This window comes from Acinonyx jubatus, chromosome D3, assembly GCF_027475565.1.
Source record: "Acinonyx jubatus isolate Ajub_Pintada_27869175 chromosome D3, VMU_Ajub_asm_v1.0, whole genome shotgun sequence".
Lineage (NCBI taxonomy): Eukaryota > Metazoa > Chordata > Mammalia > Carnivora > Felidae > Acinonyx > Acinonyx jubatus.
Genome location: NC_069392.1, coordinates 8,252,655 through 8,268,113, shown reverse-complemented (window position 1 = coordinate 8,268,113; position 15,459 = coordinate 8,252,655). Strand labels below are relative to the sequence as shown.

The window sequence follows — 15,459 nt, the reverse complement described above, 5'->3', positions numbered from 1 at the left end:
ACAGTTTCTTATTTTATCCCCCAAGTGATGGTCAAGACAACCTAAGAAAGAAGGATGAACATAGAACAAAGCAATTATTTGCCTTTCAAGAAAGCATGTCTCATCCACTGTGTTATGAAAACACAAGTTAGAAGTTTAGCTAGGCTGGTAGGTAGGGAACTAGCTCCTTTACAGAATTCTCTTAAGGCTGTTTCAGTAACATACATGCACTCAGTGATGGAGCAGTCACCTAACACATTTACAGCCCGTCTTATAGTTACCTTCCCCAGTGTAAGTACGTTAACCATGCAGATACCCTTATTTCATGAATTAGTTTTAGGAATTAGAGGACTAAATTCCTTTGAGGCATCAGATTACCTTGGGTTAAGGCTATACACACAACCCTATTTGTTTAAAGTACTGTAAAAGGTATCAAATTACAAATCCAAGGTTTTGATGACATGAGGGCATATTCTTAGGATGAATCAATAACCACCAGCAGCAAAGAGTCTTAAATCACTCCCACTTACCCTGCACACTGACATCTGGTTCGTCGTAAGCGTACCAGTCTTGTCTGAGCAGATAACAGAAGTACAACCAAGGGTTTCCACAGAAGGGAGACTTCGAACAATGGCATTTTTCTTTGCCATTCTGCGAGTTCCAAGAGCCAGGCAGGTGGTGATGACAGCAGGCAGACCTTCAGGAATGGCCGCCACAGCCAGGGCCACCGCAATTTTAAAGTAGTAAATAGCACCCCTGATCCAGGAGCCTCCGTGAACTGGGTCATTGAAGTGCCCAATGTTTATGATCCAGACTGCAATGCAAATAAGGGATATGACTTTGGAAAGCTGCTCCCCAAACTCGTCTAGTTTCTGCTGGAGGGGTGTTCTCTCCTGTTCTGTTGCCACCATCTCATCCCGGATCTTGCCGATTTCTGTGTTAACTCCAGTTGCCACCACCACTCCCATGGCTTTGCCAGCAGCAATGTTTGTTCCCTACAACAGAAGTAGAGGAAACGGATTAGAAGAGTAACACTGCACCCAACTTAAACACCGACTAGTGAACTCAGAACAGTTTACTAGTCTGTGGGTATTTATTAGAGCACCCAGACACTCTCATATTCTGCTGGGCCTTCCAGCAGCTGCTGCTACTCAGAGAACTAGCCATCCAACCTGGACAATGCAGGCAGCATGGTCTGGCTCTTCTTGTTTCTCATTTCATGCAGTTCCTACTTGCCCAGGGAAGCTCCACCCTGACCACCCGCCCCTGGAAACTCTATTCATAATATTGAGCCTGGCTTGCAGACTGGCTTTGGGCTGGAACAGGGCTCTAACCCCTCTGCGCGTTCCTGACTCTTCAAACTCCATCCGGCCCTCAACCCTAAGCATTCTCCACAGCTGGCTCCAATAGCTCAACCTCCCTGCCCCCACTGTGATCACCTATAACAAGCAGGGCCACCAGCACCGTGAGCTACCTTGAGGACCTCCACTCAAGCACTGGCATTCAGAAATCATGAAATCAAGTAGGAGCACCCTCTCCCCACCCCACTTTACTTCCCAGTGCTGGTGAGATACAACTTCATGATTTTCACTGTAATCCTATAGCACTTTACTTACTAGGAGTGGCTAGGCTCCCATACTAACCCGTATACAAATACCTACCATTTGAAGTATTTTAAATGCCAAACAAGCAAAGCCTATCAATTTCTCAACTTGTCATTTCAAAAAAATTTAACAGAAAAACTGGTGTACAATGAACATCCATTTTACTTTTCACCCAGACTCACCTCTTATTATTGTTGCCACATTTGCTTACTTTCTAAACACACACCTTTTTCCTGTGATCTACATACTGATATCATCCACATCATTTAAAAACATCTCTATAGGCTAAGCCTTTCTCACACAGATCTACTTTTCTAGGTATACAGATAAAGAATTTAAAGGTGTTTGACCTGATCTTTACATTTGACAAAGTACTTACAGAAAACAGCATGTTCTTCTTATCTTGGTTGACGGCCCGTGGGTCTGGGACAGGGTCAGTGTGCTTGATGACAGACACAGACTCACCTAAGCAGGTTGAGAGAAGGAACCATTAGATCTGTGCCATCCACATGTAGAACCTGGACCCTCACTCATTAAACTGCTAGCACTCTCAGGAAATAGGATAAAAGACCCCATCTGCTCGAAGGAGGTGAGCTAGTAAAACTTAGAAACTAACTTCAGAGCAAAGAATGTCAGGATTAAAATAAGTACAATTTCAAAATAAACTTAATTTTGAAATAAAATCCCAGTCAACCGCCTTTATTTCCCACAGTAACTATTCAAATCTAGTCTGTTTTCAGGTATCAATTTTATACTCTAATACCGTGAATATGTATTTATATGTATTTGTTGTAGTTGCACATACACACTAATACTTCCAAAAAAAAAGGTGAACATATATTCTTAACACACTAAAAAACTAGATACATTATATTACGTAATGAGGAGCATCAATGGGACACCTGTTCAGTAATGTCAGACATAAGAAATGAAAACATAGTTTTAGAAATATCTGCATTAGTGATGAGTGATCAGACCATTCTATTTCAATAAAACAAAACTGAAAAACATTAGCAGTTGCACTAAAAACACCACATGGTATATAAAGGACAACTTCTTACAACTTTTACAATGTCTCATTGAATTTGGTTTCAACTTTACTTAACATCACTTATGAAAATAACTGGGGTCACTCTGAGTAATGCAAAATACGGCTCCAGTTATTAAAACTGGAACATGATTAACAAAAAACATTTAAGAGATTCTATGAAAAGTTTTAAAAGTTAATTATTTCTATGGGCACACGATGAAAATTTTATATGCACAACCTAATCAGTTTCCCAACATTTTATGGCTTAATCAGCTTTCAGCTATTGCTAATGGGAGTTTTAGTAAATAAGCTATTCATAACGAAACAATAAAAAACAGAGCTCAGGCTACTCACAATACTACCTCCCATTACTTCAGCTGCTTTACAAAACTGATAATCAGATAAATCTTGATTACCTTTGGATTTTATACTCTATTTAATTCAGGTTAGCATTGTGTCTGAGTTAATCTTCTGACCACCTTACTTCCAGTTAATATGAACCCTCCCCCCTAGATTGTACCTTTATCAAACAAAAATGGAAAAATGTTCCAAACAATCTCAGATCTAAACATGCAAACTTCAGGCAGTAAAACATTCACCATTTTGGAAGGTGCTAGCTTTTGTTAATTCTACATTTGATCATTGCCAAGTATGATAGATGCAAGAGTAGCATTCCTCCAATGAAAAAAATTACAGCTCTGGAGCCTTTTTTTCCTGACTGGAAAAAGAACACTAAATAATTCATTTTCCACAAAAGAGAGAGACAACACTTCAACCTGAAGATTACTGCCCTTGCTGGGCGCTTGGGTGGCTCAGTCGGTTAAGTGTCCGACTTCGGCTCAGGTCATGATCTCGGGGTGAGTTCGAGCCCCGTGTCGGGCTCTGTGCTGACAGCTCAGAGCCTAGAGCCTGCTTTGGATTCTGTGTCTCCCTCTCTCTCTGCCCTTTCCCTGCTTGCATGCTGTCTCTTTCTCAAAAATAAGGAAGGAAGGAAGGAAGGAAGGAAGGAAGGAAGGAAGGAAGGAAGGAAGGAAGGAAGGAATACTGCCTCTGCTAATTTTTTTTTTTTTTTTGAAAGCTAATTTTTGGTAAAATTTAAAGGGGCCTTAGGAGATGAAAGCCAAGTTTGTTTTTAAACCTCATACATTGGCAAAAAGCCTAATTTATGAAGTTTTAAGAAGTAAGTATCTTGGAGAGGATTAAGTGAAGTACGATAAAGGGACAGTGAGGCAAGAGTCAACTCTTAGCATGGGATCTGAGAGAGTCTGCACATTCAAAGACTTTCCAATGTATAATGTTTACCTGTGAGAATGGACTGGTCAACTCTCAGAGTAGTAGATTTGATGGAAGTTAATCTTATATCAGCAGGAACTTTGTCACCAACTAATTGGGGAGAATAAAGACAGTTAAAATAAGCAACTCTGTAATTCATGTTCGTGTTTCATAGAGATAAATCTGTCTCCAAATAAAACAAATTTTAAGGGAAATACATAGCCTGTATACAGCACAGATATATCAAAATCTGTTAAATTAAGATAATCAACTTATCCTTAGGGTTAGAAAAACTCTTGCTAGACAGATAACAGATTATCCCATCAGAAAAGCTAAAATATCACAAATAGGTAACAAACGTCTCAAAGACACTAAAAAAAAATCTCACTTGTAAGAGTAACAAGAAATAGAAGCAGGAGACACCACTTTTAAACTACCAAATTGGCAGACAATAAGAGTTCAGAAAATGTACCAAGTATGCAAGGATGTATAAAAAACAGGGATTCTTACAGGGTGGTGACTCTAATGTCTGAAAATTTTCATTTAAATAAGGAAAAAAAATTATCAGTGTCATAAATCACTTGGAGACAAGTGCCTGAGCAGAGATCAATGAAATGCTGTGTTAGTACACAGTTAACAAGGACAAATTAAATGCATGTAATGTCAGTAAACATTCTACGTAATATTAGCAGTCCATTTAGTGTGTAATTCCACTCTGGTTCCAGACTTTGTGCCCACCTTCATACGCTGCTGAGTACGAAGAAAAAACTGTTACAAAATCTCTGGAGGGCAATTCGGCACTATATATCAAAACTGCAAAGCACAATCTTTTTACACCACGTATTCCACTACAAGGAATTTACTCTTCAGATAGGCTCATACAGAATGTAGTTAGTCACAGCATAGTTTTTTATTAACAGTAGAAAGATAAGACAACTCCATTCATGCTAAAGTGAAAATTTCCTCCTTAGGTATACTGTATATTAAGGGGGGGGGGGGGAGACATGAGTGTGAAACATCACTTATAGACAGCTACCATTCATAAGGGAAATACCTCCGGGAAGGGGTCACAAAATGTTAACGAGGGGGTTACCAGCGTGGTGGATAGAGGGAGACTTTTCACTTTGTACCCTTGGGTATCTTTTGAAATTTGATTTATCAAATAAGTGAATAAGCCTTTTGAAATTCACCCCAAGGGGCGCCTGGGTGGCTCAGTCGGTTGGGTGTCCAACTTCGGCTCAGATCATGATCTCCCAGTTGGTGAGTTCGAGCCCTGCTTCGGGCTCTGCGCTGACAGCTCAGAGCCTGGTGCCTGCTTTGGATTCTGTGTCTCCCCCTCTCACTGCCCCTCCCCCACTCACACTCTCTCTCAAAAAACAAACATTAAAAAAAATTAAAAAAAAAAATTCACCTCAAGAGGATCTTTAAGTCAACACAGTCTTCTTCACTAGGCCAAAGAGCTCCTTTAACAGCTCTTTTAAAGGGCTCACATCTCTAGTTTGTATAAAGTAAATGCCACATTGCAGATATAGGAACAGATAAAGCCACTGTTTCACATGGGCCTGGAGAATAGTGTCCAGCACACTGTGGGTGTTCAAATACTGTTGAATGAGGACATATCAGTACCAAAGCAACTGGGCATTAAGTGTACAACAGCTTTTCCTGACCTTCTAAAAGGTAACTAAGGGGGGGGGGGGGTGCCTGGGTGGCTCAGTCGGTTAAGTGTCCGACTTTGGCTCAGGTTATGATCTCAGGGTTTGTAGGTTCGAGCCCCACATCGGGTTCTGTGCTGACAGCTCAGAGCCTGGAGCCTGCTTCAGATTCTGTGTCTCCCTCTCTCTCTAACCCTCCTCGGCTCACACTCTGTCTCTCAAAAATAAACAAACATTAAAAAAATTAAAAAAAAAAAAGGTAACTATGGTAGTTTTGGAAGTCTGATATAAGGAGAGCTAAAAATTAGAAGAAATATAGTCTCCCCTAGCATTACATATAGTATTTTTAAGTCAAATGTTCATTTTCCATACTTACTCTACAAACTGAATTTTAACTGTCACTGGTTATATACAAACTGGCAAAATAGCTTTTCTTTCCAAGGAGACTCATTTTATTTGTCAAACACCTACCACTTAGCTCTGGTTTTTCTGCCTTTCAGAGCTTTGAAGTTCAGGAAGAGTTGGTTTGCTTTTTGACCTCTAGTTCATTAAACCACCCTGTAGCCTAACTAGGGAATGTGGTCACAAAGGGGCACAGAAACAGACTGTCAGTATATAATCTCAAGGGACAAGGATCACCCTTGCATTTGACTGCAGGGACACATTAAGTTAAAGTGAAACTCCTGCTGGAAATGCTTATGCAACGAACAGCAATATTCCCCAACTGAATAAACGAGAACGTTTCCTCTTAATTCTGTTCCTGCTACAGTAAGTAACCATATATAACTAAACTTCAATGGCCTAACAACAGCTCAAGTGCTCCATCAAGATAAAAATTTGAAACCAATTAAAATTTTTTACAGTAGGGGAGCCAGGGTGGCTCAGTGGTTAAGTATCAGACTTCAGCTCAGGTCATGATCTCATGGTTTATGAATTCGAACCCCACGTTGGGCTCTGTGCTGACCGCTCAGAGCCTGGAGACTGCTTCAGATTCTGTGTCTCCCTCTCTCCCTGCCCCTCCCCTGCTCACACTCTGTCTCTCTCTCTCTCAAAAATAAAGATTAAAAAAAAATTTTAATAAAAATTTTACTGTATTATTTCTGGATGTCACAATTAATTCGATCACATGTGATCCTGAACATGAAAAGAATGGGGGCACCTGGGTGGCTCAGTTGGTTAAGCGTCTGACTTTGGCCCAGATCATGATCTTGCGGTTTGTGAGTTTGGGCCCTGCATCTGGCTCGGTGCTGACAGCTCAGAGCCCGGAGCCTGCTTTGGATTCTGTGATTCCCTTTCTCTGCCCCTTCCCGGCTCACTCTCTCTCAAAAAATAAATAAATGTTAAAAAAAAATTTTTTTTAAAAGAATTATAAGGTTCAATCATGAGCATAGGACTCTAAATGGAAAATTTACTTGAAAATGGTTCTTGGGGCACCTGGGTGGCTCAGTTAGTTAAGTGTCTGACATTCTTGATTTTGGCTCAGGTCATGCATGGTCTCACGGTTTGTGAGTTCAAGCCCCACAACAGGCTCTGTGCTGCCAGCACAGAGCCTGCTTGGGATTCGGTCTTCCCTGTCTCCCCCTTCCCCGCTCTCTTTCTCTCTCAAAATAAATAAAAAAAGGAAGAAAGAAAAATGTTTCCTGCTGTCAGAGGCAATTTATGTCATGGTCCTACAGGAGCAAAAAAATGTCTAACATGGCATAGAGGTCCCCACAATCTGTAAGTACTCTGACACTTCGGTACTCTAACAGCTGAACATATACCAGCAATTTAAAAGAACACTTCATTTTATGTTAAAAGTCGAATCCTGTTTTTCTAGTTCAACAACTTCATATATAAGCCCTAGTTCATACTTTTTTGAGAGAGACAGAGACAGAATGCAAGTGGGGGAGGGGCAGAGAGAGAGGGAGACACAAAATCTGGGGCAGGCTCCAAGCTCTGAGCTGTCAGCACGGAGCCCAATGCAGGGCTCAAACTCATGAGCTGTGAGATCATGACCTGAGCCAAAGACGGCCGCTCAAGCGACTGAGCCACCCAGGCACCCTGGAATCAATACTAAATATATGCAGCATTAAAAATTATACTCATTCTGATGGAACTAGAGTGTACTATGTCAAAAGTGAAATAAATCAGTCAGAGAAAGACAAATATCCTATGATTTCACTCATACATGGAATTTAAGAAACAAAACAGGTGAACATAGGGGCATAAACGGGGTTGCTAAGAGGGTGGGGGGATGGGCTAAATGGGTGATGAGCATTAAGGAGGGTACTTGCTGTGATGAATACTTGTTACATGTAAGTTATAAATCATTAAATTCTACTCCTGAAAGAAACAACAACAAAAAAAACAAACACAGGTGTGCATGTACACACACACACACACACACACACACACACACACACACACAAACATTCTTGAACTCACCCAACCGTGAGATTATGACCTGATCCAAAGCTGGATGCTAACTGAGCCACCTGGGCGCCCCCAAAGGTCTATATTAAATACATGAAGGTCGGGGTGCCTGGGTGGCTTGGTCAGTTAAGCGTCCGACTTTGGCTCAGGTCATGATTTCACGGTCCGTGAGTTCGAGCCCTGCGTCGGGCTCTGTGCTGACAGCTCGGAGCCTGGAACCTGTTTCAGATTCTGTGTCTCCCTCTCTCTCTGCCCCTCCCCTGTTCATGCTCTGTCTCTCTCTGTCTCAAAAATAAATAAACGTTAAAAACAAATTAAAAAAAAATACATGAAGGTCATTTCTTTGCTGTACAGAAATTATATGGATATACATTTAATTGTTGGCTAAATATTTAGGAATGATTCAAATGTCAAATGCTAGTGGAACAGATGACCTGGGAAGCCCTTAAAAACTGACCTCAAGCTTTTCTCAACTTTTCTTGGTTCTGATAACAGGCATTCTAACTGGGGGGCAATTAAATATTTAGGAGCTAAAACAAAAGATCACCTGGGAGCCTTTTATAAACTATACACTCTCAGAAACTACTCTTCAAGAGTCTGGTTTAATGCATTTGGCTTGGGGTCCAGTAATCCACCTTTTAAAAAGTTCTCCAAGGGTGCCTGGGAAGCGTCTGACTTCAGCTCAGGTCACGATCTCACAGTTCGTGGGTTCAAGCCCCGTGTCAGCCTCCTGGAGCCTGCTTCGAGTTCTGTGCCCTCCCCTCCCTCTGCCCTTCCTCCACTCACCCTCTCTCTCTCAAAATTAAACATTATAAATAAATTTTTAAAAAAAGTTCTCCAAACACTAAAACAAAAAACAAAAAACAAAAAACCAAAAGGAAACAAAACCCAAAAAACCTAAGAAGAAACAATTACCACCATGCACAATAACTGGAGTCACAGATCCCATGAAGAGCTTGTTCAGAACAGCCTACTCTGTGCTGCATCTCATGTACCAAGTATGCCAGCTCTAGGCCAAGAGGACCTTAAGTCCTCCAACACCTGAGAAATTTATCATCTTAAAGTTCTACATTTCATTGTTTTCATCAAAAACTATCTCTAAGGAAAGGAAGCATAAATCCATAACAAAGCACCAGTCCAAACTGGTGTTCCTCAACACCTGCTTTGTTCTAGTATCCTCTTAGCTAGAAAACCCCCCACATCATCTTGATCAACCCTCAGTTTAGTCAGGAAACTACAGCTAGAAGTAAAAGGAGTCTTGCCTAAGGAACCTCAACTAACGAAAGACTTCTTTTAGCCTGCTATGTGACTCTGTTTTATGCTTTTGTTTGTAATAATCAATACAGGATTCAATCTATTAGGACACACACTAAGGAAGCAAAAGAAGATTCAACTGATACTTTTCAAATTAAGACATGATTATTTTCCTTGTCCGCTGGCTTCTATGAATTTCAGACAGAGGGTTTTGTGTGTGAGGAGCAGGCAGTGCTGTTCCTGATGATCGCACCCAGTAATATTTCCCTGATGGAGCATGTCAATGCCCTTAACGGCAAGTGGTAGTGGAAAATTCTTACTCTTGCCAAGGGGATGCTCTGCAATTTTCTCCTCTGAAAATTTTTTCCCCGTCTCTTAGGTTCTGGTGGTGTAATAAAAGAATAAACTGTTAGAAATACCTTCCATTTGTTTAACCTCTGACACTTTTCAGATTCAGCTCTTGGCTTCATAAGTCCATCGGTCTTTAACCTGCTACCACAATAGGGATTTCTACTCTGAAAAAAATCCTCCACGTATAATTAATACTAGCTCACCAAGAATGCAAGTAAAAGTCAAAGGAAATTACTCTGCCACATTTTAGAAATGAACGCAAACTTCCTTTATCTTAAAACCTAGAAAGGAATGTAATCCATGGTACTTAAAAGATGTTTACATCACTATGTCAAAAATAAATACAGATGGGGGCACCTGGCTGGCTCAGTGGGTGGAGCATATGACTCTTGATCTTGGGGTCATGAGTTCAAGCCCCACGTTGAATGTAGAGATTACTTAAAAAAAAAAAATTAAATATTTAAAAATAAACAAATACTGATGGTTAAATCAGCATTACTCAGAAAAGGCTTTTTTATGAACTAGTTCTATGAAGGGGAAAAAAAATCTAATTTACTGAGGCAAATTCTACCAGCTATTCAAGTCTTTTCTAAAAAAACTATATATAAGATCAGAAATTATCTCCTAAATACCACTATTGTTTTTTAGTTTATTTTTTTAATGTACGTGTTTATCTCTTTACTTATTTAATGTTTATTTATTTTTGAGAAAGAGCGAGAGAGAGCGAGTGAGCACGCATGCATGAACAGGGGAGGGGCAGAGAGAGAGGGGGAAACAGAATCTGAAGCAGGCTCCAGGCTGAGCTGTCAGCACAGAGCCTGACGTGGGGCTCAAACCCATGGACTGTGAGATCATGACCCGAGACCAACTGACTAAGCCGTCCACACGCCCGTCGTTTTTTTACTTTAAATGGCTCCTAGGAAAAGCAAGCTGTAATAGAATTAACCTAGATTAAACATTTAACTATGACTTAAATATTTTCATTGTTCTGATTTGAGTCATCAATTTTATAGTTGGGCAAAGTGAATGAAATTCCTCACTTGAGAAGTCCACTTGCCTGCTTTCTCCAGACCTCAGGGTAAGTAGGGAAGGAACATTACAAATCACCATAGTACACTAAGTTTGCTTCCACTCCATTTGTTCAAAGTATTATCTATGATGGTTTAAAATGCAAATGTAGGGACACCTGGATGGCTCAGCTGGCTAAGCTGGGGACTCTTGATTTCAGCTCAGGTCATGATCCCAGGGTAGAGGGATCGAGCCCTGCGTAGGGCTCCGTGCTGAGAGTGGAGCCTGGTTAAGAAGATTCTCTCTCCCTCTGCCCTCTCCCATACTTGCACCCTCTCACGCTCTCTCTTAAAAAAAAGGGGGGGTGGAGGGGTGAGTGCCTGGGTGGCTCAGTCGGTTAGGCGTCTGACTTCAGCTCAAGTCATGATCTCACGGTTTTAAGATTGACCCGTGTTGGGCTCCATGCTGGGCATGGAGCCTGCTTAAGATGATCTCTTTCTCCTCCTGCCCCTTCTCTCTCAAAAAATAAAATAAAAAATAAAAAAGTAATGCAAATATTACAGTCTCTTATTTAAAATGTTTAAATACCTTCTTCCTCCCAGAACTGAGATCAAGTCAGTATCTTAAAGGTGGTTTATAGCACCTTCCAGGGCCCAGCTGCTGCTTGCTTCTTACCACTTTCCTCTCCCTCTAACCTCCGACAAAACGGTCTCCAATTCCTCAAAGCTCTTTCTGAGTCTTCATACACCCTCTTCTCTGCCACCTTGCCCCACCCCGAACAGCGAGGCATTCCTCAAATTCCCATTTTAGGTTGGCATCCCTTTCGATGCGCCCACAGAGAGCTGTTCTTTCCTTTCCAGACACGCTCACATACGTGCTCAGTAAGTCTTCCCATTATTACACCAAAAGCTCCATGAGGCACGCACTCAGTCACTGTGCATTTCCTAGCCCCGAGCACTGTGCTGGCACACAGTGGGTGCCAGATAAATATCTGTTAACAAATAAAATACTTGCACACATTATTTCCTTTAATAAACAACCATCAGGGACTTATGATAACTATCAAGTTGAAGAATGTCACAAAGGGAGGAACAATGAAGAGAGTCAAGACCAAAGAGATCTCAGACTTGGTTAAGCTGAATGAATAAACAAGTGACTGTTACTTAAATTCTACATTTAGACTAAAAACAAAACAGAACATGTATGCTAGCACAGATTAGCTAGAGGTGGAGGGGAAAGAGCACATGTGAGAGCAGGGTTTTAGCTGGTAGAGCAATGAAGGTTGCCAAAGAAATGTCCCTAGTCTGTAAAAGCAGAAGAGCGTCTCGAATATCAACCAGACTCCATTTACATAACAGCATTTACATCTGAGCACCAAAGAAAACCATCAAGATGGTAAAGGGTTTGAAAATAATTACATGAACAGCTGAAAGAGCAAAAACTAACTTGGAAATAAACTTTTAGCATCCTCACACCGTTTGCACTCCAGACTCCCTGCTCCACCCCAACTGCCACCTGCTACTGGACAAGCTGCAGTGGGTCCGAGTTCTGGCGAAGTTCCCTTCTAGTTCTCTAAAGGCAATGAATTTACCTTCCCCTACCTAACAGGCCATCATGGGAGGAACCATCAAACTTCTGTGTGACTACAAAGTGAAAACTAACGTGGAGAACAGACAACTATATTTTAGCTATTAGTAAGGATTGTTTTATAATAAAACTGATTAAAAATGGCATAGCTGGTCCTAAGGAGCCAGGTTTCCAGTTACTAGAGGTGGGAGATGATGCTCACTCAGTACATGCTGCTGACGCAGTCCATCACTAAGCTCACAGTACACAGCATCCAGCACATCCCCTGACTTTTCTCATTATTCCAGAAGTAAAGCCTGCTTTTAAAAGGTGAAAACCCGGGGCGCCTGGGTGGCGCAGTCGGTTAAGCGTCCGACTTCAGCCAGGTCACGATCTCGCAGTCTGGTCCGTGAGTTCGAGCCCCGCGTCAGGCTCTGGGCTGATGGCTCAGAGCCTGGAGCCTGTTTCCGATTCTGTGTCTCCCTCTCTCTCTGCCCCTCCCCCGTTCATGCTCTGTCTCTCTCTGTCCCAAAAAATAAATAAACGTTGAAAAAATAAAATAAAATAAAAAAAAATAAAAGGTGAAAACCCATTCCTTACTCCTCTCATCAAAATAGACACCAGCTGTTAGACGTCTTTATCTGCTAGGTATTTCTCTATGGATAACACTTATTAAAACTTTATTAAAATAGAAATCATAGGGGCGCCTGGGTGGCTCAGTTGGTTGAGCGTCCAACTTCAGGTCAGGTCATGATCTCGCAGCTCATGAGTTCAAGCCCCTCATCGGGCTCTGTGCTGACAGCTCAGAGCCTGGAGCCTGCTTCGGATTCTATGTCTCCCTCTCTCTCTGCCCCAACCCACTCACATTCTGTCACTGTCTCTCTCAAAAATAAACATTAAAAAAATAGAAATCATCAACCTCTTCCCTTTATATATGCTTATCGGTCTTATGCTTTTTTAATGGCTGCATAGTTAATAACATACACTAAAATTTGGAGAATGCTTGGTTATTCTATACCAAGCACTACTATAAGGGCTTTATGGGTTAAGAACAATCTTCATGATTCTAAAAGGTGTGATTCTCTTCTTTCCCAGTTTACAGATGAAGAAAAGGAGGCACAGAAAGCTAAGGTCACAGTGTTTATATCCACACCACACACTAAATCAGTCACTATTTTCATGGCCATCTAGGCATTTATAATTTTTCCCATTACAATGTTCTATGCCGAACATCTTTGTGTACAGAGATTACTTCTGGAAGATAGACTCCTAGAAGCAAAATTTTCTCACAAACATATACTCCACCAAATTTAATTCCTGCCATTTCCTAATACTTTCAATCTTGTATTTTTCTGAGCATTAGTAACAATCAGCACCTTATTTTCCAAAATTCTTTTATCTTCAAGATCAAAGTTTTTAACAAAAAAATCAACATCATTCTACATTTTTACATAGTCAAATCTGGTGATCTTGGCAGTTCTGTTTCACACTTAGGAAACATGTTCCCTATACTATGTGGTTTCTTCTAAGTTTTCCAAAATCTTAATCACAGTGACACGGATGGAGCTGGCACTTACTGGTACTGTGACTACCACTGAGTCATGGGGAATGGAGAGGAGGTAATTACAGGAAATCAGGAAATGCCAGCCCCAGGAGATTCAGGTAAAGCTTCAAAATCAACTAGTCCATTGTGATCTGATGGTCAGAGAGACAGGAGTTCCTTATTTCTCATGGTTCCTAGTCTTAGCTACCCTGACTAATGAATGAAGGGCCCTAGGTCTCAAAACTCTGCTTCTAATATATCTGAACTGATTTCTGTTACATTATTTGCTCTTCTGCTTATGTACAATTATTTAAGGTTAAGACCATTTCTGATTGTAAAACTGAACTATGACTTACAGGAACAACTAAGATCATGATTTCTACATTATCTGGTTGCAGAGGCTGAGACCAATACCTCTAGCTAGCCTGGTTTTCCTACCCTCACTGCAAAACAATTCCATATGGGGGAAAAGGCTACACAGCAAACCTGCTCACCACCTTATTTGGTCATACATTTTTGCTTCTCCTTCTCTGATCCATGTTTATCATTTTAGAGCATTTGGTTTTTTTTTTTTTTTTTTTTGGTAAGTAATCTCTTCTCCCAACATGGACTGACACTCATGACCTCAAGATCAAGAGTCGCATATTCTATCAACTGAGCCAGTCAGGCACCTCATGTTATCATTTTAGAAACAGGTGAAAACTTTTTAACAATGTTCAGCAATACTATGTAAACTGCTTAACAAGACAATATTTTACTTAGTTACACCACTTAACTGTACTTCACTGCCCCCCCATTTTTATTAAGATCAACATATCATCCTATATAAGCTTAAGGTGTACAACATAATGATTTACGTATAAATTGCAAAATGATTACTACAATTAGGTAGCATCCATCAGCTCACATAGTTACAATTTCTTCCCTTGTGGTAAAAGCTACTTTTAGCAACTTTCAAACATACAATATAGTATGGTTAACTATAGTCATCATGCTGGATAGTACATCCCCTGAACACTTGTCTTATAACTCGAGTTTTGTACCTTCCGGCCACCTTCACCCAATTCCTTCACTCCTGCCCCTGGCAAACACCAATCTGATCTGTTTCTAGGAATTTCAGATTATTATAATTTTTTTAATTCTACATATAAATGAGATCACACAGTATGTCTTTCTCTGACTTATTTCACTTAGCACAACACCTCAAGGTCCATACATGTTGCAAATGGCAGGATTTCCCTCCTTTTTTTTTTTTATGACGGACTAATATTCCACTGCATATTAACACATTTTCCTTATCCGTTCATTCATCAACATTCAGGCTGTTTCCATGTCTTGCCTATTGTAAACAGTGCTGCAAATAACATGGGGGTACAGTTATTTCCTTGGGATAGTGATTCCCTTTCCTTCAGATATACCCAGAAATGGAATTGCTGGATCATATGGAGTACGTACTTTAAAAAACCACATAACTAGATCCTGAAGTGGATTTCTGCAGAGAAGGGCAAATGAACCCCCCTGAATTGCATGCAAAATTTTGAATGGGCCTTTGGGGAGATTTCATCAATTCTCAAAGGGACTGTGATCTAGAAATGATTAAGAACTACTGTGCTATGCTTCTCAAAATGTGGTCCACCTAAGAGCTTGGTAGAAATGCTGAATAACCAGGCCCCACTCCAGACCTACAGAATCAAAATCTGCACTTTAACAAAATCCCCATGAACATAAAGTTAGTGAAACACTGCTCTAAGCAGCTGGCCAAATCTGAAGGCCTGTTTTTGTTTT

The 15,459-nt window shown here is 40.7% G+C and overlaps 1 protein-coding gene across 2 annotated transcripts in view; it reads right to left on the bottom strand.

Annotated features, from left to right (window-relative positions):
- Nucleotides 1–15,459, bottom strand: part of ATP2A2 (ATPase sarcoplasmic/endoplasmic reticulum Ca2+ transporting 2) — a 58,212-nt gene that overhangs the window by 20,035 nt on the left and 22,718 nt on the right. For both annotated transcript variants that reach the window (XR_003415598.2, XM_027044207.2), the window contains exons 6-8: nucleotides 3,916–3,996; nucleotides 1,963–2,048; nucleotides 510–974 (exon numbers count right to left, since the gene is read on the bottom strand). Coding sequence is in view for 1 of the 2 variants with exons in the window: in XM_027044207.2 (XP_026900008.1) it covers nucleotides 510–974; nucleotides 1,963–2,048; nucleotides 3,916–3,996 (632 nt within the window). In the remaining variant the exon portion in view is untranslated. The remainder of the gene's footprint in view (nucleotides 1–509; nucleotides 975–1,962; nucleotides 2,049–3,915; nucleotides 3,997–15,459) is intronic.